The sequence below is a fragment of the Salvelinus sp. IW2-2015 genome, linkage group LG2, assembly GCF_002910315.2.
Source record: "Salvelinus sp. IW2-2015 linkage group LG2, ASM291031v2, whole genome shotgun sequence".
Lineage (NCBI taxonomy): Eukaryota > Metazoa > Chordata > Actinopteri > Salmoniformes > Salmonidae > Salvelinus > Salvelinus sp. IW2-2015.
Genome location: NC_036839.1, coordinates 17,110,758 through 17,128,922, shown reverse-complemented (window position 1 = coordinate 17,128,922; position 18,165 = coordinate 17,110,758). Strand labels below are relative to the sequence as shown.

General features: G+C 42.4%; 1 protein-coding gene across 4 annotated transcripts in view; it reads right to left on the bottom strand.

Moving 5' to 3' along the window:
• Nucleotides 1-694: 694 nt before the first annotated feature.
• Nucleotides 695-18,165, bottom strand: part of LOC111975994 (1-acyl-sn-glycerol-3-phosphate acyltransferase gamma) — a 28,636-nt gene continuing 11,165 nt past the window's right edge. For all 4 annotated transcript variants that reach the window (XM_024004704.2, XM_024004695.2, XM_024004686.2 and 1 more), the window contains exons 3-10: nucleotides 17,840-18,065; nucleotides 17,474-17,643; nucleotides 17,035-17,196; nucleotides 5,792-5,945; nucleotides 5,579-5,681; nucleotides 4,447-4,522; nucleotides 4,059-4,257; nucleotides 695-3,848 (exon numbers count right to left, since the gene is read on the bottom strand). In XM_024004704.2, the coding sequence (XP_023860472.1) occupies nucleotides 3,757-3,848; nucleotides 4,059-4,257; nucleotides 4,447-4,522; nucleotides 5,579-5,681; nucleotides 5,792-5,945; nucleotides 17,035-17,196; nucleotides 17,474-17,643; nucleotides 17,840-18,017 (1,134 nt within the window). In that variant the 5' untranslated portion in view covers nucleotides 18,018-18,065 and the 3' untranslated portion in view covers nucleotides 695-3,756. The remainder of the gene's footprint in view (nucleotides 3,849-4,058; nucleotides 4,258-4,446; nucleotides 4,523-5,578; nucleotides 5,682-5,791; nucleotides 5,946-17,034; nucleotides 17,197-17,473; nucleotides 17,644-17,839; nucleotides 18,066-18,165) is intronic.

Here is an 18,165-nt window from a genome sequence, read left to right as displayed (position 1 = left end):
CAAAAAAAAGTGTTAAACAATTCAAAATAGCCACCCTTTGATGACAGCTTTGCACACACTTGGCATTCTCGAGAAATGCTTTTCCCACATATGCTGAGCACTTGTTGGCTGCTTTTCCTTCCCTCTGCGATCTCTCACAATTGGGTTGAGGTAAGGTGATTGTGGAGGCCAGGTCATCTGATGCAGCACTCCATCACTCTCCTTCTTGGTTAAATAGCCCTTACACAGCCTGTAGGTGTGTTTTGGCTCATTGTCCTGTTGAAAAACAAATGATAGTCCCACTAAGCACAAACCAGATGGGATGGCGTATCGCTGCAGAACGGAATGAGTAGGTGTCCAAACTTTTTACTGGTACTGTAGGTATGTATATATAGAACAAAGTGAATTATTATTCAATACAATATATAGGCTTGCTTAGATGTAACTTTTTGCAGTGTGTGGTTCTGCCATTGTCTGTATTGATTGGTTGTCATGAACTCAGGTCACACCTTAATTGGGGAGGACAAGCTCATAGTATTGGCTGAAATGGAGTGAATGGAAAAGTATCGTACACATTTAACATGGTTTCCATGTGTAGGATACCCAGCCATTATGAGCCGGCCTCCCCTCAGCACCCTCCTGTGATGACTTGGTCTCAGAATGACATCTGGATTCTGCTGCAAACTGAGAAATTCATTCAGACAAACCGACAGCATTAGAGATTAAATCCTTTAATATTCTTAATTGAATAAACATATATTTWWAAAAAATGACAAATAAAAGTTGAGATGTGCCACTTTTAAGCCAAAAAGGGTCAGATTTCAGTGTCGTATTTCGAACGTTACCCAATTCTTAAGTTTCGAAAACTTGAACAAAAATAAGAAAATTCTAAGTTAGTGGGATTTTCCCCCCCAGTAAAAACCCCCAGGTTAATTTCTCTGCATGTTCTGTTGCACTGGAAATATATACACCTTATACACAGAGCTGGACTGATAGATACCTGAGGGAGAGGTGGTACTGTAGTTTGGAGTTATGGGAAGTAGACTGGAGATGAGAACATCATGGCCCAAAACTTAGAACATATATCTCCTAAGCTACTGTAACAGTTGTGTTGACAGTTGAGCGATGTAACAGGAGTTGTAACAGAGGTATCGAACACAGAAGCATCATGGGACAGTAAGTATTATTCAAATGGGGCCCTCTTAACTATGACTGTAACTAGGAGCAGATTCTCATGGGACCCTCATCTCCTTAGCTTTACAAATAGCTATACTTTAACTAACCCTAACTACTTTTTTCTGTAGTGAGAAATAAAACAGGAGTTCCTCATCATTTTAACAGAGGGCAGATTTATGTGAATCTTACTGAGTCAGTGTCCCTCACTACTTGCCAATCAAAACCTAATACTACTGAGGAAGTGTTGTCTATGTTCACACACACACACGATGCAATGAAGCTGCACTCTGTCTTAAGGCTTGCATGAATCTGTCCTGGTTAAAAAACATTTAACGCTAAAATAAAAAGAATAACAAAGGACATCAACATAGGGAGAAAAGATGGTGACGTTGAAACAGGATGGTGTTCTAGACTAGTGATGACGTGTTGCTACCACGTTTGCATGTTGCACTGGGGAAATACCAGTCACCTGTCATCTTTGAGTTCTGCTTTCATGTCAATCCCAGTTATAAAGGAGTCCTCAGCCTCCCTATACACCAACCCCTCAGACCACAGATGGGGCGGGTCACCATTCAGACTACCATCATAGAGTGTAAATAATTGTCCAATGAGTAGAGATAAACAATGTAACATGTTTTGAAAGCAAGTGCAGTTGCAGTGCCTGAGCATTGGGTGGCGCTGTGCCATACAATGAATAGCAGCAAAATAAAAAGAGAAAAAAACAATTAATAATAAGAACTATTCAGGACCCGTAAGTAGCTTTAGTAACATCATGTTACACATTGGTGGCTACTGATAATAAGATCCTACTGATCCTCACACCTCAACATATACCTGGGCATAATAAACCCATAAACATGTCAATACCCTGGAGAAAACTCAACTACCCACAGTGCACCATTATGGATGAAGGGTTGGTGGAGTGTGTCTGAATAGAAGACTGTAGCAGGGGGAGAGATGAGGTGGGGAGGAAACCTAGCAACCAATCAAACAATCACCCTAGCTTAAGCAAACTTGAATTAAGGCAAAAATTACTACAGTCTAGAGCTGAACAGCAGAATCAAATGTTCTTTCAGTAATGAGGTTACAATTGGACATGACTAAGTTCCGTGTTCCATACACTAATGCCACTACCAACCCCATCACTGTTTTAGGAGAGAAGGGGATCGCAGTGAGACCAGCAGCTCTCAGCTTCGATCATTAGAACAACTCATTCATTCAGTAAGTACTGCATCTCAACTATAAGAAAGGTAGCTGGGGGTTAGGGTTAATTGGTGATCAAGGTTATTATAAAGAGGTCACACTAACCCTGGGGGTGGTTTAGCATGTTTAAACCAGAGCAGAGATGGCAGGAGAACAAGTTCATAGTTCACTCAGGAACTAACATGGTAATATGTGTGCAGATATCTACTTGTGAGCAAGCAATGGAGAATGCTGTAAAAACCTACATATATAAAATAATTACGGTCAGAAGCCGGGGCGTTGGAATAGTGGAGTGGAATATCATGCCAATGTTAGTAAGTAGTTAGTTACCATAAAGTTAATGAATACAGAGCCCTTACTGTAGTCTTAACACATAGAACCCTGACTCAGTATTTAAAACACTGGAAGTTCCATCTCTGCTGTTGAAAATAAGTCCCTTAGCTAGTTTGGCTGCTGTTGAATATTACTGACTGTCTTGGTAAGAATGCATAGACTTGTAGAATCATAGAACCACCCCATTATATTTGCTCATGAATACAAAATGGTTCCCACAGGAGAGAGATGAAGCACAGTGAAAATAAACACCTTTTTTGCTCAGAGGAAACCTGGCAGGGTTCTACACTGACCTTTTTGTACAGGGAGCATACGTGCGCCTAAGTTGAAAAATGTACAAGTACACAAAGAAAGAGCACAATGACATTTTTTTTGGAGGCAACAAGCCGTTTTCAATGTAGTAATGGTGCAATTACCACGGTCATGAATTTGCGCTCGGTGTATTCGCCATGGCACTCAGGGGCTGCCGTACAGTGATATCATTGCTACAATTATCATCTGGGTCATTTTTTTCTAGGCGCACAGCAACATATTTAGGCGCATATGCGAGGAAAATGGTCGCATTGTAGAGCTCTGCCGGGCTTTTTCGGTAGAACGAGGGGGGAGATATACTGTACTGTATGTTACAAGGTGAACACTGAAGTAACACCTCAACCTCAAATCAAAAACTAAATTCAAAAGAAAGTTATGGAAAGGAAAGCTGCTGATAGGCTTGGTTCCTAGGGTCAAAGGAGTCGAAGAGTGCGAGGTGGCGGGGGGTCTGAGGGGGTTGGATAAGGGGGCAAGGAGCATGTTCACAGCAGTACCTCCCGTTCTCAGTCCTGCCCTCTCCTACTCCACAGAGAGCTGGCTGCAGATGGTCTCCTTTTTCTCTCTACACTCCTCCCATGGTCAAACCCCTCCCTCTCTTCCTTCCCTCATCGTCCAGATCCATCTCTGGTGTAAATCGGTTTGACCCCCCTCCCCGGAGTGCTTACTCGCACGCACCTCAGGACAACAGAATAGGGGAGGGGGACCGCAGGAGGACCGTACGAGAGCGACCAACTGCGGTCAGGAGGGAGAGTTCTAGTTCTGTTTCTTAGCCCCCTCGTCGCCGTAACTGGAGCCCGTCTTCTTTATCTCGGTGACACCGATCAGGCGCCGGATGGCTATAGAGGCTGAGGAGGACCAAAAAGATAACAGACAGAGATTATGGACCAAATGTCAATGAGGCAGAAAACATTTGTTGTCAGGAACTACGCACATTAGTCAACATCTCAGTTACATTCCCATATGTGTTAGAGTTAGCTGTAAACCTCATGGTTATTGGATCGACGTCCCAGCCTAAGGTAAGAGTAACGAGGAAGCATTATGTACCCTCTACTCACCAATGATAAGGAAGAGGCTGAAGCCGAGGATGAGGAGGGGGGAGCCACTGACCACCACACCGCAGGCGAAGTTTATGAGGGGCGAGAGCAGAAGGGTCGCCCAGAACAAGAAGTTAAGTAGCGTCCACAAYCGGCGAGGAGGGGTGATGGTGGGACCTGGGAAAGTGCCCTCTTTATGATAGTGTTCTTGCAGAGCATCCTGGAGAGGGAGACCGAATGAATGTCAAGGTACTACCAAACCTGGTTAAACATATTTTGTTGTTACTTCCAAATAAGGTATGTGTCAGTAACTCATCTCATATGGGAGTTTATCTGTGTGAGACTTGTACAGGGAACAAAACTGCATTTAACAATATTCAGTTACAACTCAAGCACTGAAGAGGCCTACCTTCTCCTGGTAAAGCTTATGAAGCCAGTTGGCACACTCCTTCTCATCTTCTGGGATCTCATCTACAGGGAACCGCCTGTAGGGAGAAGGAGCAGGGGAGACAAGCAGTCAACACAAAATCAAGAGATAGCAGGGGGAGTCTGCTATGGAGTGCAGTAGAGCAGCCCCCCCCCCCCCCCCCCCCCCCCCCTCCGGGTGCACGTTTTGGTTTTTGCCCTATCACAAACCAGCTGACTTCAAATTTAAAAAACTCATCAAGCTTTGATTATTTGAGTTAGCTGTGTAGTGCTAGGGCAAACACCAAAACGTGCACTCAGGGCCGAGTTTGGGAAACCATGGAGTAGAGAATGAGTCTGGTATAGCAACATCTAACCACCAGGGGGCAAACTCACCCAAAGTTCAGATGGGGCACCTCATACAGTGTCATCTACAGTAAAACAGGGCCATAGAACAGCCTTTGGATGTATAGCATTATGTATTATTTGCCACAAGCACCTGCTTTTGCCCCACCAGGCTACTCTCCCCGTTTAGACTCACAAGGAGCTCATTCATGCAGTGGAGCTGTTTTGATATGCCTCTCCGTGTAATCTAATTTAAAAGGAAAGGCTTTGAAGGTCTCTCAATGTTGTCATTCAAATGGTCATTATGATTTGAAAAGAAACAGTCCATGATGTCATTGACAAATGGCTCTCTGTAATCTTATAGTTTTACTCACCTCTCCCTAAGAGTTAGTTTTTTTTTTACTGAAGGCTGGTACTGTGACTCATGATTGAATTATGGTCTCAAGGACATGAGCCGCCAAGTCCAGTTTTTCACCGCAGGGCAATCCGTGCTCTGTCGATGCCTTTCTCCCAGCCTCCCTTTACCTCTCTTTACCTCTCTTTACCTCTCTTTACCTCTCTTTACCTCTCTTTACCTCTGCGGGTTGGGTAGGACAGGACTACCCCAGCAACACAAAGGAGTGTTAGGTAAGATTCTGGCTCAGTTTTGAGCAGTCCACTGTCCCGCTTACTATTAAAAAAAATAGCAATGTGCTTGGAACAAAGCCAAGAGGCTAACAGAACATCATTGGTTTTCACTTCAAACAGCTCAAGTAATAATCACAGGGTCATACATATTGATTAGTACCCACCTGATTTTCATATCTGCCATGTATTTCTTGCCGTTGATTATGCCCAGCAGAGTGGGGACCTGGTGGTCCTTGAAATTCAGTGTGACATCATACACGGCAGATACTAAAAACAATGAAAGACAGAAGAGAAAATCTATAATAATACGAGACCTTATTCTGAACTGCGTGTGTATGTGTGTGTGCACACGCGCAACACGTGCATGCATGCCCCACCTGTGCCCTTGAGGCATTTCAGTGTTGTGGTGAAGCCTTTGGTTCTGGGCAGCAGATGGTATTTGAGCTTGGGCAGGCCTTTACTCTCTGCCACTTCCATACTGATCTGGTGTTTCTTCTCTGTGAAGCGAGTGCCTTCGCAGTACAACAGGAACTATGGAGACAGGAAAAGGAGCGTCAACAAACATGCACTCACAAGGGATTCACAGACGCACGCAAACGTTGAGCTTAGAGAAACACACGCAAAGATAAAACAGCAAGTTTATACACAAGATACACTACTGGTTCAGACAGGCACACATCAGCTGAGGTGACCTCCTTTCCCCTATCCTCTTAGACTCCCCAGCAGGGCCAGCTTGTGTTACAGATCAAGTGCACCTCCAGGAAACGCTACTCGAAATAAAGTTCTTATCTCACCTCAAGGACTTCCATTTAGAGTTGGTGCAGCGTCAACAAAATATACATCCTCAGACAGACAGACTATTTCAAAGAAAACACTGCACATCTTGTTGTCCTCCTGTCCCTGAGGTGAGTTGGTCAGTCATGCGATTCCTAGGCGTTGCTTAAATCAGATCAGACGACCCGATTAGCCAAATCTCTGTCGTTCCCGGTAACCGTAACGAGAGGTGGAAGTGGAAACTTTCAGCCTGAGAAACAACATGCGTCTAAAGATCGTTAGGGAGGGCTATTAGGAGCCAGACCAGAATCCCACTGACCTAGATTTCCCTGTGGCGTTTCAGCTTGATGAATAACACTAACCAGACCTACTCCAGACAAGACCAAACTCCTGGAACTAGTCCAATGACTTATGGCAGACTGAAGATGGGAGCTCAAGGATCAGTCCTGTGTGTAGATTCACTGTACGAGCTGTCTGGACCTAATGTGCGCTGCCAACAGAATGACAAGGAATTTAGTCATGTGGCCCAGGATAGAAAAATGTAGGCCTTAGCCCTTTACACTCGTACCCGTATTCGGGTAGAAAATTGCAGATTTGGTCACTGATAAGCACCTAAATTGCTTTACAGCGCTGTATGGTTTTTGACTGACAGACATTCTGAACTTGAGCAACACACGTAACAAGAAGTTGCCCCCCTCCCGCTAAATTGGGCTACTTTTTTTGTCGTCCGAGTGAGGGAAACGCTGTAAATTAAGAGGACTCAATGTATTTTGAAAGATGAGATGTTGAGGATTATAATAAAATACCCCTTTGGTATCATAGAAGCAAGTAAAACAGTCCAAATGTGCACTTCACATTTCCATGTCATATACAGTGTCAACGTTTATGGTCACCATGTTTGATTCAGAGTTCCAAGATCACATGGCGTCATACCCTGGCTTGTCCTGAACAATAAATGGGCCTGTTTGTCTATTGTGAAGAAAATTTTCCGCGGAACACGCACCTGAATGCACTCATGACTAGGGCTGTGGCGGCCAAGACATTTTGCCGGTTATTGTCAAGCAAATGACTGCCGTTCTCATAAACATGTTTAKCATCTCCAGGTCTCGACGCACACAAGCCACCGATGTCAGCCTTTGGAACATCTACATACACACAAGTCTATTAAAACCATTTAATATTCACCATCACAATAAATCTATGATTTATTTTAGAAACATTATGATACGAAGAAAATGCATTTCAGGAAGAACAGAATGAGTCGGCCTATATATTATCTGGCTATGCGCCACGCAATAGGCTAGTTCATTTAGCAGAAAATATATGCTTTTAAGTCACGTGCCATTATTTTATTTGATTTCATAGCAAGAAGAATATAATTGAACTTAGCTGAATAAAATAATATTCCCATTCCGGAGCAAAGAGGTGATGATTTGAAACAGGTCCTACACGCCAGATTTAGATGGTAATATATACACAATACGTTTTGATTTAAAATGGCCCGTTGGGCAGGAACAGGGGCAGGGAGAAAAAAAGAAACATCATCCGTATGCACTCGAATAGCGAATGGAGGCCGCTTTCCACAGTTCGTTTTTCAAAATCATGCAGGATAGGCTATTCCAGTTTTATAGTGGAGCATGTGCTTAATACTAGCAGCTGAGAAATAAAGTCGCAGCTGGGATCATCCTCTTTTTAGTGGCAACCATCAAAACTCTGCTTTCATAAGGGATTACATATAGAAATGTCTGGGCTGATCAGAGCCCGTATTTCACTCCATGCATCAACCATTGAGAAGCATGCAGCCTTAACTTTGGAAACCAACTGGAATCTGTTCAGTAACATCAATAGTAAAAATTTGGGTAAAGACAATATGTCTTTATGGTATTTTAAACACAGACTGTCTGAGCTCGGTGTAGACCTGACTAGAGATTTGGGAGAGAACAGGGAGTACGTCTCAAGGACAAGGTCACTAATCTCTGGCGGCTGGGTAGCAGGACATGTGTGTGCTTATGGTTGTGTGTATGTGTGTGCGTATGGTTGTGTGTATGTGTGTGCCTATGGTTGTGTGAATGTGTGGGCGTGAGAAGTCAGTATAAAATGAATTGTTTTATATTCTTGACTTTAGAACGTTCTCTGAATAAACTGTACTAACCTTTTGTATAAGCTGAGTCTTTGACTAATTATTATTATACCCATGGTCTTACAAACCTCGGGAATTGGTCAGAGCTATTGATTGATTGTTATCATCATTGGGATTGGAAATTCCCTTATCAATTGGTCCTTCGAAGCCGGATTTCAATACCTGTTTTCTGTCGTCCCACGGGAGCGCCGAAAACCGTGCACGGACGGATCAGAGATCCGTGAGTTAAAGACCTGACCTCTGGAAATTGAGGTTCCATTTCAGGCCGGTGGCAAACTGGTACACGACAGAAAACAGTGACGAAATCCAACCAACATTGAATTCTCAGCTGAAAGATAAGGTCGGTGATCTTTATTCATTAGTTTGGGGTTAAATTCTAAACTTACAAAAAATTTAAGCAAGATAAATGTGAGGGAGGATTTTAACTGTAAAAATAACAGTAAGTAAGATTTGTATCGGGTATACCGTCCATATAATCTAATGTAGAGAAAGTTTAAGACAAAAGTATCTATGTTAGTGTTGGCGGCACTGGGTCACAGATCTAATTAAGAAATTTCGAAGTACAGTATCTAACAGTAAGACCTAAAAGTAAAACTGGTTGAAGTACAGTATCTAACAGTAAGACCTAAAAGTAAAACTGGTTGAAGTACAGTATCTAACAGTAAGCCCTAAAAGTAAAACTGGTTGAAGTACAGTAGCCGGAAAACGTAATATAGAAGATAAAGTAAAGTAAATTACGTTAGTCTAGGACTAACGGGAGTAAGTGAGATGTAAGTATAATAACAGATTATAGAAATAGAAAGAGAGAAAGATATGAACACAAACAGAGAGAGCAAGCCATAGCCAGGGAGAGGAAAGAAGAGCCAGAACCAAGAGAGTCTAACCTTAAAAAGCGATTAGCACCGTATAATAAGCCAGGGCTGAGGGAGGTTCAATCAGATTGGGAGGAGGATCAGTGTCCTCTCATAGAGCTTCCTAATCCTAGGGCAGGCGAAGCTGATCAATCGGATACCGTACAAGAGTATCGACCCTGGACTCAGAGAGATGTAGCAAGAGCAGTTGAGGGAATAGTACATCCAAAAACAGGAATAGAAGGGTTTAGGAGAGATATGGAGGGACTGACCGAGAGTTTTAAACTAAATASAGGAGAATTGGAAAGGGCTGTCCGACAGATAGTGGGGAAAGACTGGGCAGCAGTGAGGGGAGCCTGGGTTCCAGGGCAAGGAGGAGAACCGGTTTTACCATGGGCAGGAGATGGGGATTATGCAGACAAATTGACACAGCTCTGTAATAATCTTAGGGACTATTACCATAGACATGCAGACTTTTCAAAGATAGTGTGAACAAGGGGATGGGGAAACTGTTAGCCAGTATTTAGAGAGACTGAGGGACGTGTTCAATGCTAATAGTGGACTGGTATATCCTAGACAGGGAGAGGACGGACCTTACCACCAACAGTTAAAAATAGCCTTCTTGAGTGGTATGAAGCCTGAAATTTGCCAAATCATAAAAGAGACTGATAGGGTGGGCAACAGCCACATTAGCCGAAGTAAAGAGGTATGCTATACACCATGAGCATAATGGCAAGGAAAAGAAAAGTAAGAAAGAACAGACAGGAGCAGAACATTTGATCGCCACTCTTGGGGAAATTGCAGGAAAGATTTTAAAAAGAAATGGGGAAACAGGGAGAGTAGAAGGTGGATAGAACCCGAAGACAGAAAGTGCTACAACTGCAATAAAACAGGCCACATGGCAGAGGATTGTAAGGCCCCACCAAGGAACTGTAGACAGAGACAGTTTAGGGAGAGACAGAAGAGGGAACGTAGGCGAATGAGAGCGAGAAGAATCCGAGGATGAGGAAGAACAGGCATGACTAGAAAGGAGGACAGGATTTGGCAACATTATTGAGAAAATTACAAGAAGGATATCAGCAGGGGAAAAAATTATGTAATAGTAGTAATTGTAATAATGTAATAGTCATAATAGTAATTATTCCTAAATTCTGAGTAGGAGAAGGAAAGAGGCAGGGACAAAGAGAGAGAATCCTCGCTGGGGAAATGCTTGGACCTTAAAATTAGGGCTATTTTCTGGGAATTGTCTCGGTGCCGGAGTTTACGACTACAGAGAATTATAATAATAGGGTTATTTGGACCTCCCTCTTTTCAATAGTGCTGGTGGTCCAGGGTTAAAACTATTGCCTACAATAGGGAGACTTGGGTTCGTATCTCAGCCTATGCACCGACTAAAATTCATTATGATTGTAATTCAACTATTTATAGGTTTTGCCCGGAAAGATACGGTTGTTAGTGTTTCTTTAAGATATAAACTGAATGTTTTAATAGCTTGTTTAGGTTAAATTGAAAGACTGATTCATTCAAAATAATAGCGAGGCGATTTCGATGGAATACGTTGTCTTGCCTAAATGATCTGATGGAATAATGTATTGAGACTGGAGTCGTATTTAAATTACTCAATCATAGAAGAGACAGTTAACTAAACCTGATGAATTCTGAATAATAAATGGAGAGATACGATAAAGTTGTGCCCATCGGAATGTTTTTATTCTTATGGATTGACTGACATACGTTATAAATTTAGCGAAGTACATGGTACTTTTACATTTTGGAGTTGAGAAAGTTGGAAAGTTGGGTTTTGCTCTTGCGATAAACCGAGCCCCGCTTTAAGACTGAGTAGGGGGTATGTTTGCGTAATAACGTAAAACTGTGTCATTACGTAGAATACACAATAACGTTAGTCAAATTGATTTGACAGTTGTTCAGATACAGAGTCCCACTCTTTTCTGTACTTCTGGCAGTAACGTTACAATTTTGATTGAGAGATGTTGATTGATGTTGTAAGTTCTGTTCAAGATCAAACATTCGTGACCAACTATATTCCTTGAGTTTGGCTTTTCGGACCCGTACTACTGCTGCTGTCAGCCAACAATGATTTGCAATTCGCTGAAATTGCTGCTGCCTGGGCACGGGCTGAGCGCCTGCTGCTGACGTCACTCACAATGCACTTTTGCAGCCAGGCAATGACGTTGTGACAGAGAAAATTGTTTGTGTCATTTAGAGGGAAAATGCGTGCATTATAGCTTTGAGTCACTTTTCAAAAGTTGCTAAAAGTTCCAAATACATTTTTAAAAAGTAGCTAAATTTGTCGGGGTAGTCGGAAAAGATGCTAAATCTAGCAACAAAATGGCTAGGTGGGCATCACTGGTTGGTTGTGGCTCACTGGGCTATATTTGGCTGTAAGCGATTCAGGTCTGAATAGTTGAATCGTAAAAGTTTTGTGATAGTTTCTGGTTATTGATCTTTGGTTTGATTGTTTGTTTAGGTAACACCAGGGAATTGGAACAAAGTGCAAGGGTTCTAACGTTATAATCTGTTTCCATTACGTGGAACCATGTTAGGTCGGTAAAGGGGATTGCAGTTTGGGTTCATTTTATTTTGCTAAACAAGCTTGGAGCCCACGTTCAATTAAGTATAATGAACCATTGAGGAAATTTAAAACTAATGACTGGAGGGAGTACAATGGAATTATCATTATTATTAGGTTTTGTTTGTAGCCAACGTTTTGATTTCTGAATCTGGGTAGTCTGACAGTGTTTTTTCTGGGAAAAGGAGTGCTTCATTGCCTTGTCTTTCTTTGGAAATGTTTTCCGGGGCTTGAGGAGATTTCCATTTTCCTAGAGACACGATATCTTAAAGGGCTACACACACGTGGAATATCAGAAGTTCTATTTTCTGAGTTTTAATTAAACACGGGAATTCTTTTGATAAGGGAATGTTCTGGGAATCTGGGATACAAGATGTAGAAAATGTTTGAGGGGTTATCTTTAATTGGTATAATAAATTGAGTAACACAACTGTAAACGGGTGGTATGACTCTTGACCTCTATCTTTGCTTTTTCCCTTGTGGTCTGATCAGCCTCATGGGAGGGCCATTTGGATAATGAATTTAAGGTCATTTGTGATACTGATTTTAAGGTAATTTGAGTAATTGATAATTATGAACGAGTTTATAGTTCTTTGACATAGTTGTAATTTGAAACAATGAGAAGAAAGAAAAGCCTTGGATTAATGCTAGACTTATGTTAAGTATTTAGAACATAATCCAGGCCAACAGGACAGGGATATGACATCTGTGGTGATTCAGAATTATTGATAGGATCGAGATAACCTTAATCAACCTATGTAAGGACTTTAGAGATTTCCACCATAGACATGTTTTTTTCTAAAATCCATGAGTTCAGGCAGTGAGACACTTAGTCAAGAWTTGGCAACAACCCCTTTTTGATAATGACTATTATGAGAAAGAGCGACAGACAGATAGGAGAAAGGGCAGACGGAGGAGCCCTCCCCGCACAGCTGAGACCTTGAAGTTTTGGGAGCAGAGAGGAGAAGGTGGGGAAGGGGGGCCAGGAAATCAGCAAGATAGGAGTGACAGACTGGGTCACGGTTACTGAGTGGAGACAAAAGAGGAATGAAAGCTTAGTTGGTTTCTGGAAATAAGGTGTTAAACACGGAAACATTGCCCAGAAATTATTCGGCACAACAGGCCGAAATAGTAGCATTGACTAGGGCCTGTGAAATAAGAAAGGAGAGAAAGGTTACTGTTTACATAGACAAGCACATATACACATATACATCTAAGACCATACAAAGCAGCACAGATATCTCTTAAAGTAGATAAGACACTGGACAGAGAATTGTTTAGATTTGCGGCAGTATTGATACAAGGGCGGAGCCATGTATCAAAGGGGGGATGGGATAGGACACTTTGTGGCCTATTAAATAATAATAAAACATTTTTTTTTATAGCGTTCCCAACTTACTGGCAGACACGATTATGGTAAATATTAGGTCAAGATATTATCCCTAGAGGTGGTTTACTAGGATCTAGTTCTTTAAATAATGGATGACATTCTAGCTAATCAGACAGAACACATGAGAAGACTGTTTGTTAACCAAACCTGTATGTCCAAGATTTTATGCTCTACAGGTGAATTACAGGAGAAGGTGATTCACTCAATCCAGTCCCTGRGGAGAATAGACGGGAAGCAGCCCCGTTGGGAGGGGCCATACCAAGTATTCCTGGTGACAGCCTTCGCAGTGAGAATAGCTGAAAGAGCTACCTGGGGCATAGCACACATTGCAGGAGGGTAAGACACACTGACACTGTCGAACAATCACAGAGTTAGGAGAAGAACCGAAACCAATAGGGTTACCTCTCTAACGAAGATTCCCTGACCCCGCCCTACCCTCCCTGTGTGCGTTCATAGAAGTATGGTCTGGCCTCTAGCTGCTGATATGTTCTCCGGGAAAGGGGGTGGGGCTTTACAGGAGTGCTGATTGGTCTGAGCTGTCTTATTATGGGAGGAATATTCCTAAATACACCATGACCCATCCGAGAATGCAGAAGGTGGTAACTTGACCCATAGTTTAGACGATGGGGATTTTGTATTAACCAAGCATAAGAGATCACTTGATCGGGATAAACAGGAAGTGAGAGTGGAGATTGGGAAGGATGTCTCAGTGGAGTTCTATGTAGACCAAAAGGGGTCTCTGACTCCTTGGCAGTCTAGGACTATGAGCCATTATGGAAGATATCTGTGCAGGTCCCCGTGTAGTTTATGGAAACAGGTCATAGCTCACACAGAGAGAGAGGGCTACATAGATCCACATACCCAGTATGGAAGAAGATGGAGTGTAGTGAAGGTAAGGGTTTCAGTTGATACCCTAGTGCCATTCCGGGAAGAAGAGGTTAGGGCAGGTGGTAGCTCTATAGTCAGCCAGAATACAAGCAGAGCCCCTGACAAAACAGATACTGACAGTGGAGTCGTCCAGAGCCAAGGGCCGGTGCGGATAGTGCAGACGAAAGATCCGAAAGAAGTGATTGAGGTGGAAACTGGTTATGGGGATTCTCACCTATGGTTAGAATGGATTTAGTATACAGCCAGATCAGTAGCGAGAGAAGAATGTAATGTCTGCACCACAGCAAAACCTCAGGAAAAAAAGAAGCTCACCATCTGGGTCTTTTGACAATAGAGTATATTATATTGATAAAATTGGGGTCCCACGGGGGGTTGCCAGGCGAGTTTAAAGCAAGACATCAGATCTTAGCGCGATTAGAGTCAAGCATTTTCTGGTGGTCCACTCTCAATAAGAATGTGGCTCGGATAAATTATATCTATTATAATCAACAGCACTTCATCAATTATACTAGAGATGGAATAAAAGGATTGGCAGAATAGAATAGCATTGGATATGTTACTAGCTGAGAAGGGAGGGGTCTGCGTGATATTTGGAACAATGTGCTGTACCTTCATCCCAAATAACACAGCTCCAGACGGATCAGTGACCAAGGCTCTGGCTGGTCTAACCACATGAGCTCACGAATTGGCAGAGAACTCTGGGGTAGATAATGCTCTAACAAATTGGTTTGATAGTATGTTTGGGAAATGGAAAAATGTCATAATCACTGTGTTGTGAGCAACCTTCACCTGTATGAGTGTTTTGGTTCTGTTTGGGTGTTGTTTGGTCCTCTGTGTGAAAGTTTTGCTTATCAGGACTCTGGAGAGGTCAATGACGCAACAGATGGTGAGGTATGGACCGATTTCGAGCTCCGGCCTGTGTGATTAATACGGGCCTACAGGCCTAGGAGATGGCTACGTTTATTTTAACTACGAGGAGCCAATGTTGGATGAGACTATTTTTGAGGGTTAAGACTGTTTTTTTATGAAGATTGTAATAAAAACCTAAACAGGAAGTGTTAGGATACCTAATGTAGGCCTATAACTGTCATTGATGGATAAGGAATGAAAATACACATATTGGTTTTGTGTGACATTTTGATTTTGAGTGACATTGACAATAGTAATAAAAATAGGTGTAATTTTTTGTAGTAAATGTTTAGGCAATAATTAAAAGGATTCCACCCTGTCACTGTAAAACATGTGGAAATGTGTTTGTATCATAGCTGACAAGGAACTGTGGCAGATAACTTATGACCACTGTGAATCTGATAGCAGGGAAGGAGGTCTCCCCCCCGTTGGGCTTGCAATAGATGGGGTAACATATAGCAGCATATGATTAGCAATGTATTCGTCTGGATTATTCTTGTATACAATTGATGTATCAGTGTGTATTATTTAATCATTAAGGGTGGATTGATAGGTGAGAATTATCTGTTAATTGAATGATTAGAATATTCCGCCCTGAAACATAATTGTATGGAATTGATTAGAATGTATAAAATCATAATCAATAAATGTGTAGTCCTAGTCAGAATTAGGGTAAAACAATATGTCTTTATGGTATTATAAACACAGACTGTCTGAGCTCGGTGTAGACCTGACTAGAGATTTGGGAGAGAACAGGGAGTACGTCTCAAGGACAAGATCACTAATCTCTGTCGGCTGGGTAGCAGGACACATGTGTGCGTATGGTTGTGTGAATGTGTAGGTGTGAGATTTGCGTGAGAAGTCAGTATAAAATGAATTGTTTTGTATTCTTGATTTTAGAACTTTCTCTGAATAAACTGTACTAACCTTTTGTATAAGCTGAGTCTTTGACTAATTATTATTATACCCATGGTCTTACAAACCTCGGGAATTGGTCAGAGCTATTGATTGATTGTTATCATCATTGGGATTGGAAATTCTCTTATCAATTTTGAAAGCACTGTCCATTTCCTTGTGTTTGGCTTTGAAACAACATCCACCATGTTTCCCACTCAGTCTTGAACTTTTAAAAAGCATGATACTGATAAGTGTTTGATGTGATTTTCTATTGCATTTGCATTGCTGTCAGAGTGGTTAGAGGGACAATAGAGCCCTGAGAACCAGACCATTAGCGACCTGATGATCGTTAGCGAGTTGGGTACTAGCACCAACGCATGTACAGAATGCATTAAATGAGATTACCGTGATTCAACGGTCATGTGGAATTTGACTGCGGTCATGACTCATGGTCACTGCAACAACCCTACTCATGACTCATTTCTATGCGCACCAAAATTATGATCCTTTTGTTGGCAATAGAACAAGCTTTCAAAGTATGCCCACATGACCCGATTTAAAATAGCGATTTAAAATGGGCCGCTTTTGGATTGCGTAAAGAACAGTAATTGTGTGACGGCGGGGATGCAGGGTTGTTTTCCAAACAGAACAACTACAAGTGTGCTTGCTCTAGTTCCTCAACGGTACAGCTAGGAGAGCTCAACAAAAAAAGCACGCTATAGTTTAAGACTCTTCTTTGAGCATGGCAATTACTTAGAAACTGCACACTTTGGAGAGGTGTGTTGCCACTTGGAGACACCAGTTAGTCCTCTCACTCAAACTCTTGTTGCACCTACCCCACATTTTCCAGGAACATTCTTATGCTACTGAATGTATCCAAAGAATCGTCAGATTCTGTTATCAACAAATGCGGCGAAAAGTACAGTATACGTAAAATGCACATAAAATCAAGCATAATGTTCAGATTCAGTCTCGTGTCAGGTGAAATGTTGTCCCCTCAACTTCAGGTGTAATCATTTCCCCATAATCTCCAAACTGTTTCAATTGCTACTATTCTTATGTATATGCTTCTTGCTTGTATATGCTTCATACATCTTCTGTAAGAAACATTTGAATTTAGACCTCTCCATATAGGCCAATTCCCATGAGTGTAAAGGGTTAACCAAAGGAGACACACTCACCCACATAAACTCAGGGTAGTCTTTGAGTCTGTCCAGACCTCTGAACACAGTGTCTCTGTCCTCCTCCCACTTCCTCTTACAGAACACAATTTCCAGGAAATACCAGGTCCATCCAATCAGAGGCACTTTCAGCAGCTCATGTTTGGCCAGCACCTTGGAACTCTGGGCGGAAAAGAAAGCGTGGGAACGGTAAGAGTCCTGAAGTGTATCTCTAGCATCAATCTCATCTACTTCTCTTTATCGCTACGGAATCTGAAAACGCACAACAGTTGAAAGTAATATGGAAGGCGTCATTTGGTTTCATATGTCTGATTCTTTCAAATCGGGGCTGATAATGGAAAGGCGGCAAAATAGAGAAGCCGATGAGTTTGGACTATTGAGATGACCCCCATTTAGTGACTGATGAATAGTAGATAGTAGAGACAGAAGATATACTGACCCCTAGGACTCCRTATCGCTCACACATCGTCCAGCCGCAGAGGAAGTCAATCTCGTAGTTGTGGTTGAGGATGATGATGACGTGCTCCTTGCCAAACTTCTCCACCGTGGCCTGGTCTGTATAAAGGGTGCATTCTGTGCCAGACCACCACTCTAGCAGCATCACCAGCTCTGCAACAAGTCCAAATATAGAAATTAAAATCGACTCGACTCCTGTCCACGGAGTCAAAATGATCAATATCGAATCGCCAGATTCATTATTTCACAAGGTCCCCTTTTGAGGTGTGACACACGGTCTTATAATGCACACAGGATCTCTCTCTCTCTCTCTCTCACACACACACACAATTCTAGTGTGGGGACTCACGGCTCCAGAGGGAGTAGGAGAGCCTGGTGTTGATCCTGCGGTAGAGCTGCTTGTTGAAGGGCCACAGGACGCAGGTGAGGAGCTGGATGAAGTTGATGATGAGGCCGCTCACCACGAACACAAAGCCCAGGAGGAGCTGCAGAACAAACTGGGTCTTCAGATAGGCTAACAGACCCATGGCTGCTGCTACTGAGGAGCCTCCTCTCCGCTACACACTACTAACGACCTGTGGGAAAAGGGAGCGAGAATAGAGTGGGAGGGTGCAGGAGGAAGAGGGGGAAGCGAGACAGAAAGGTGAAAGTAGGTAAGATAACAAGAGGGGTGGT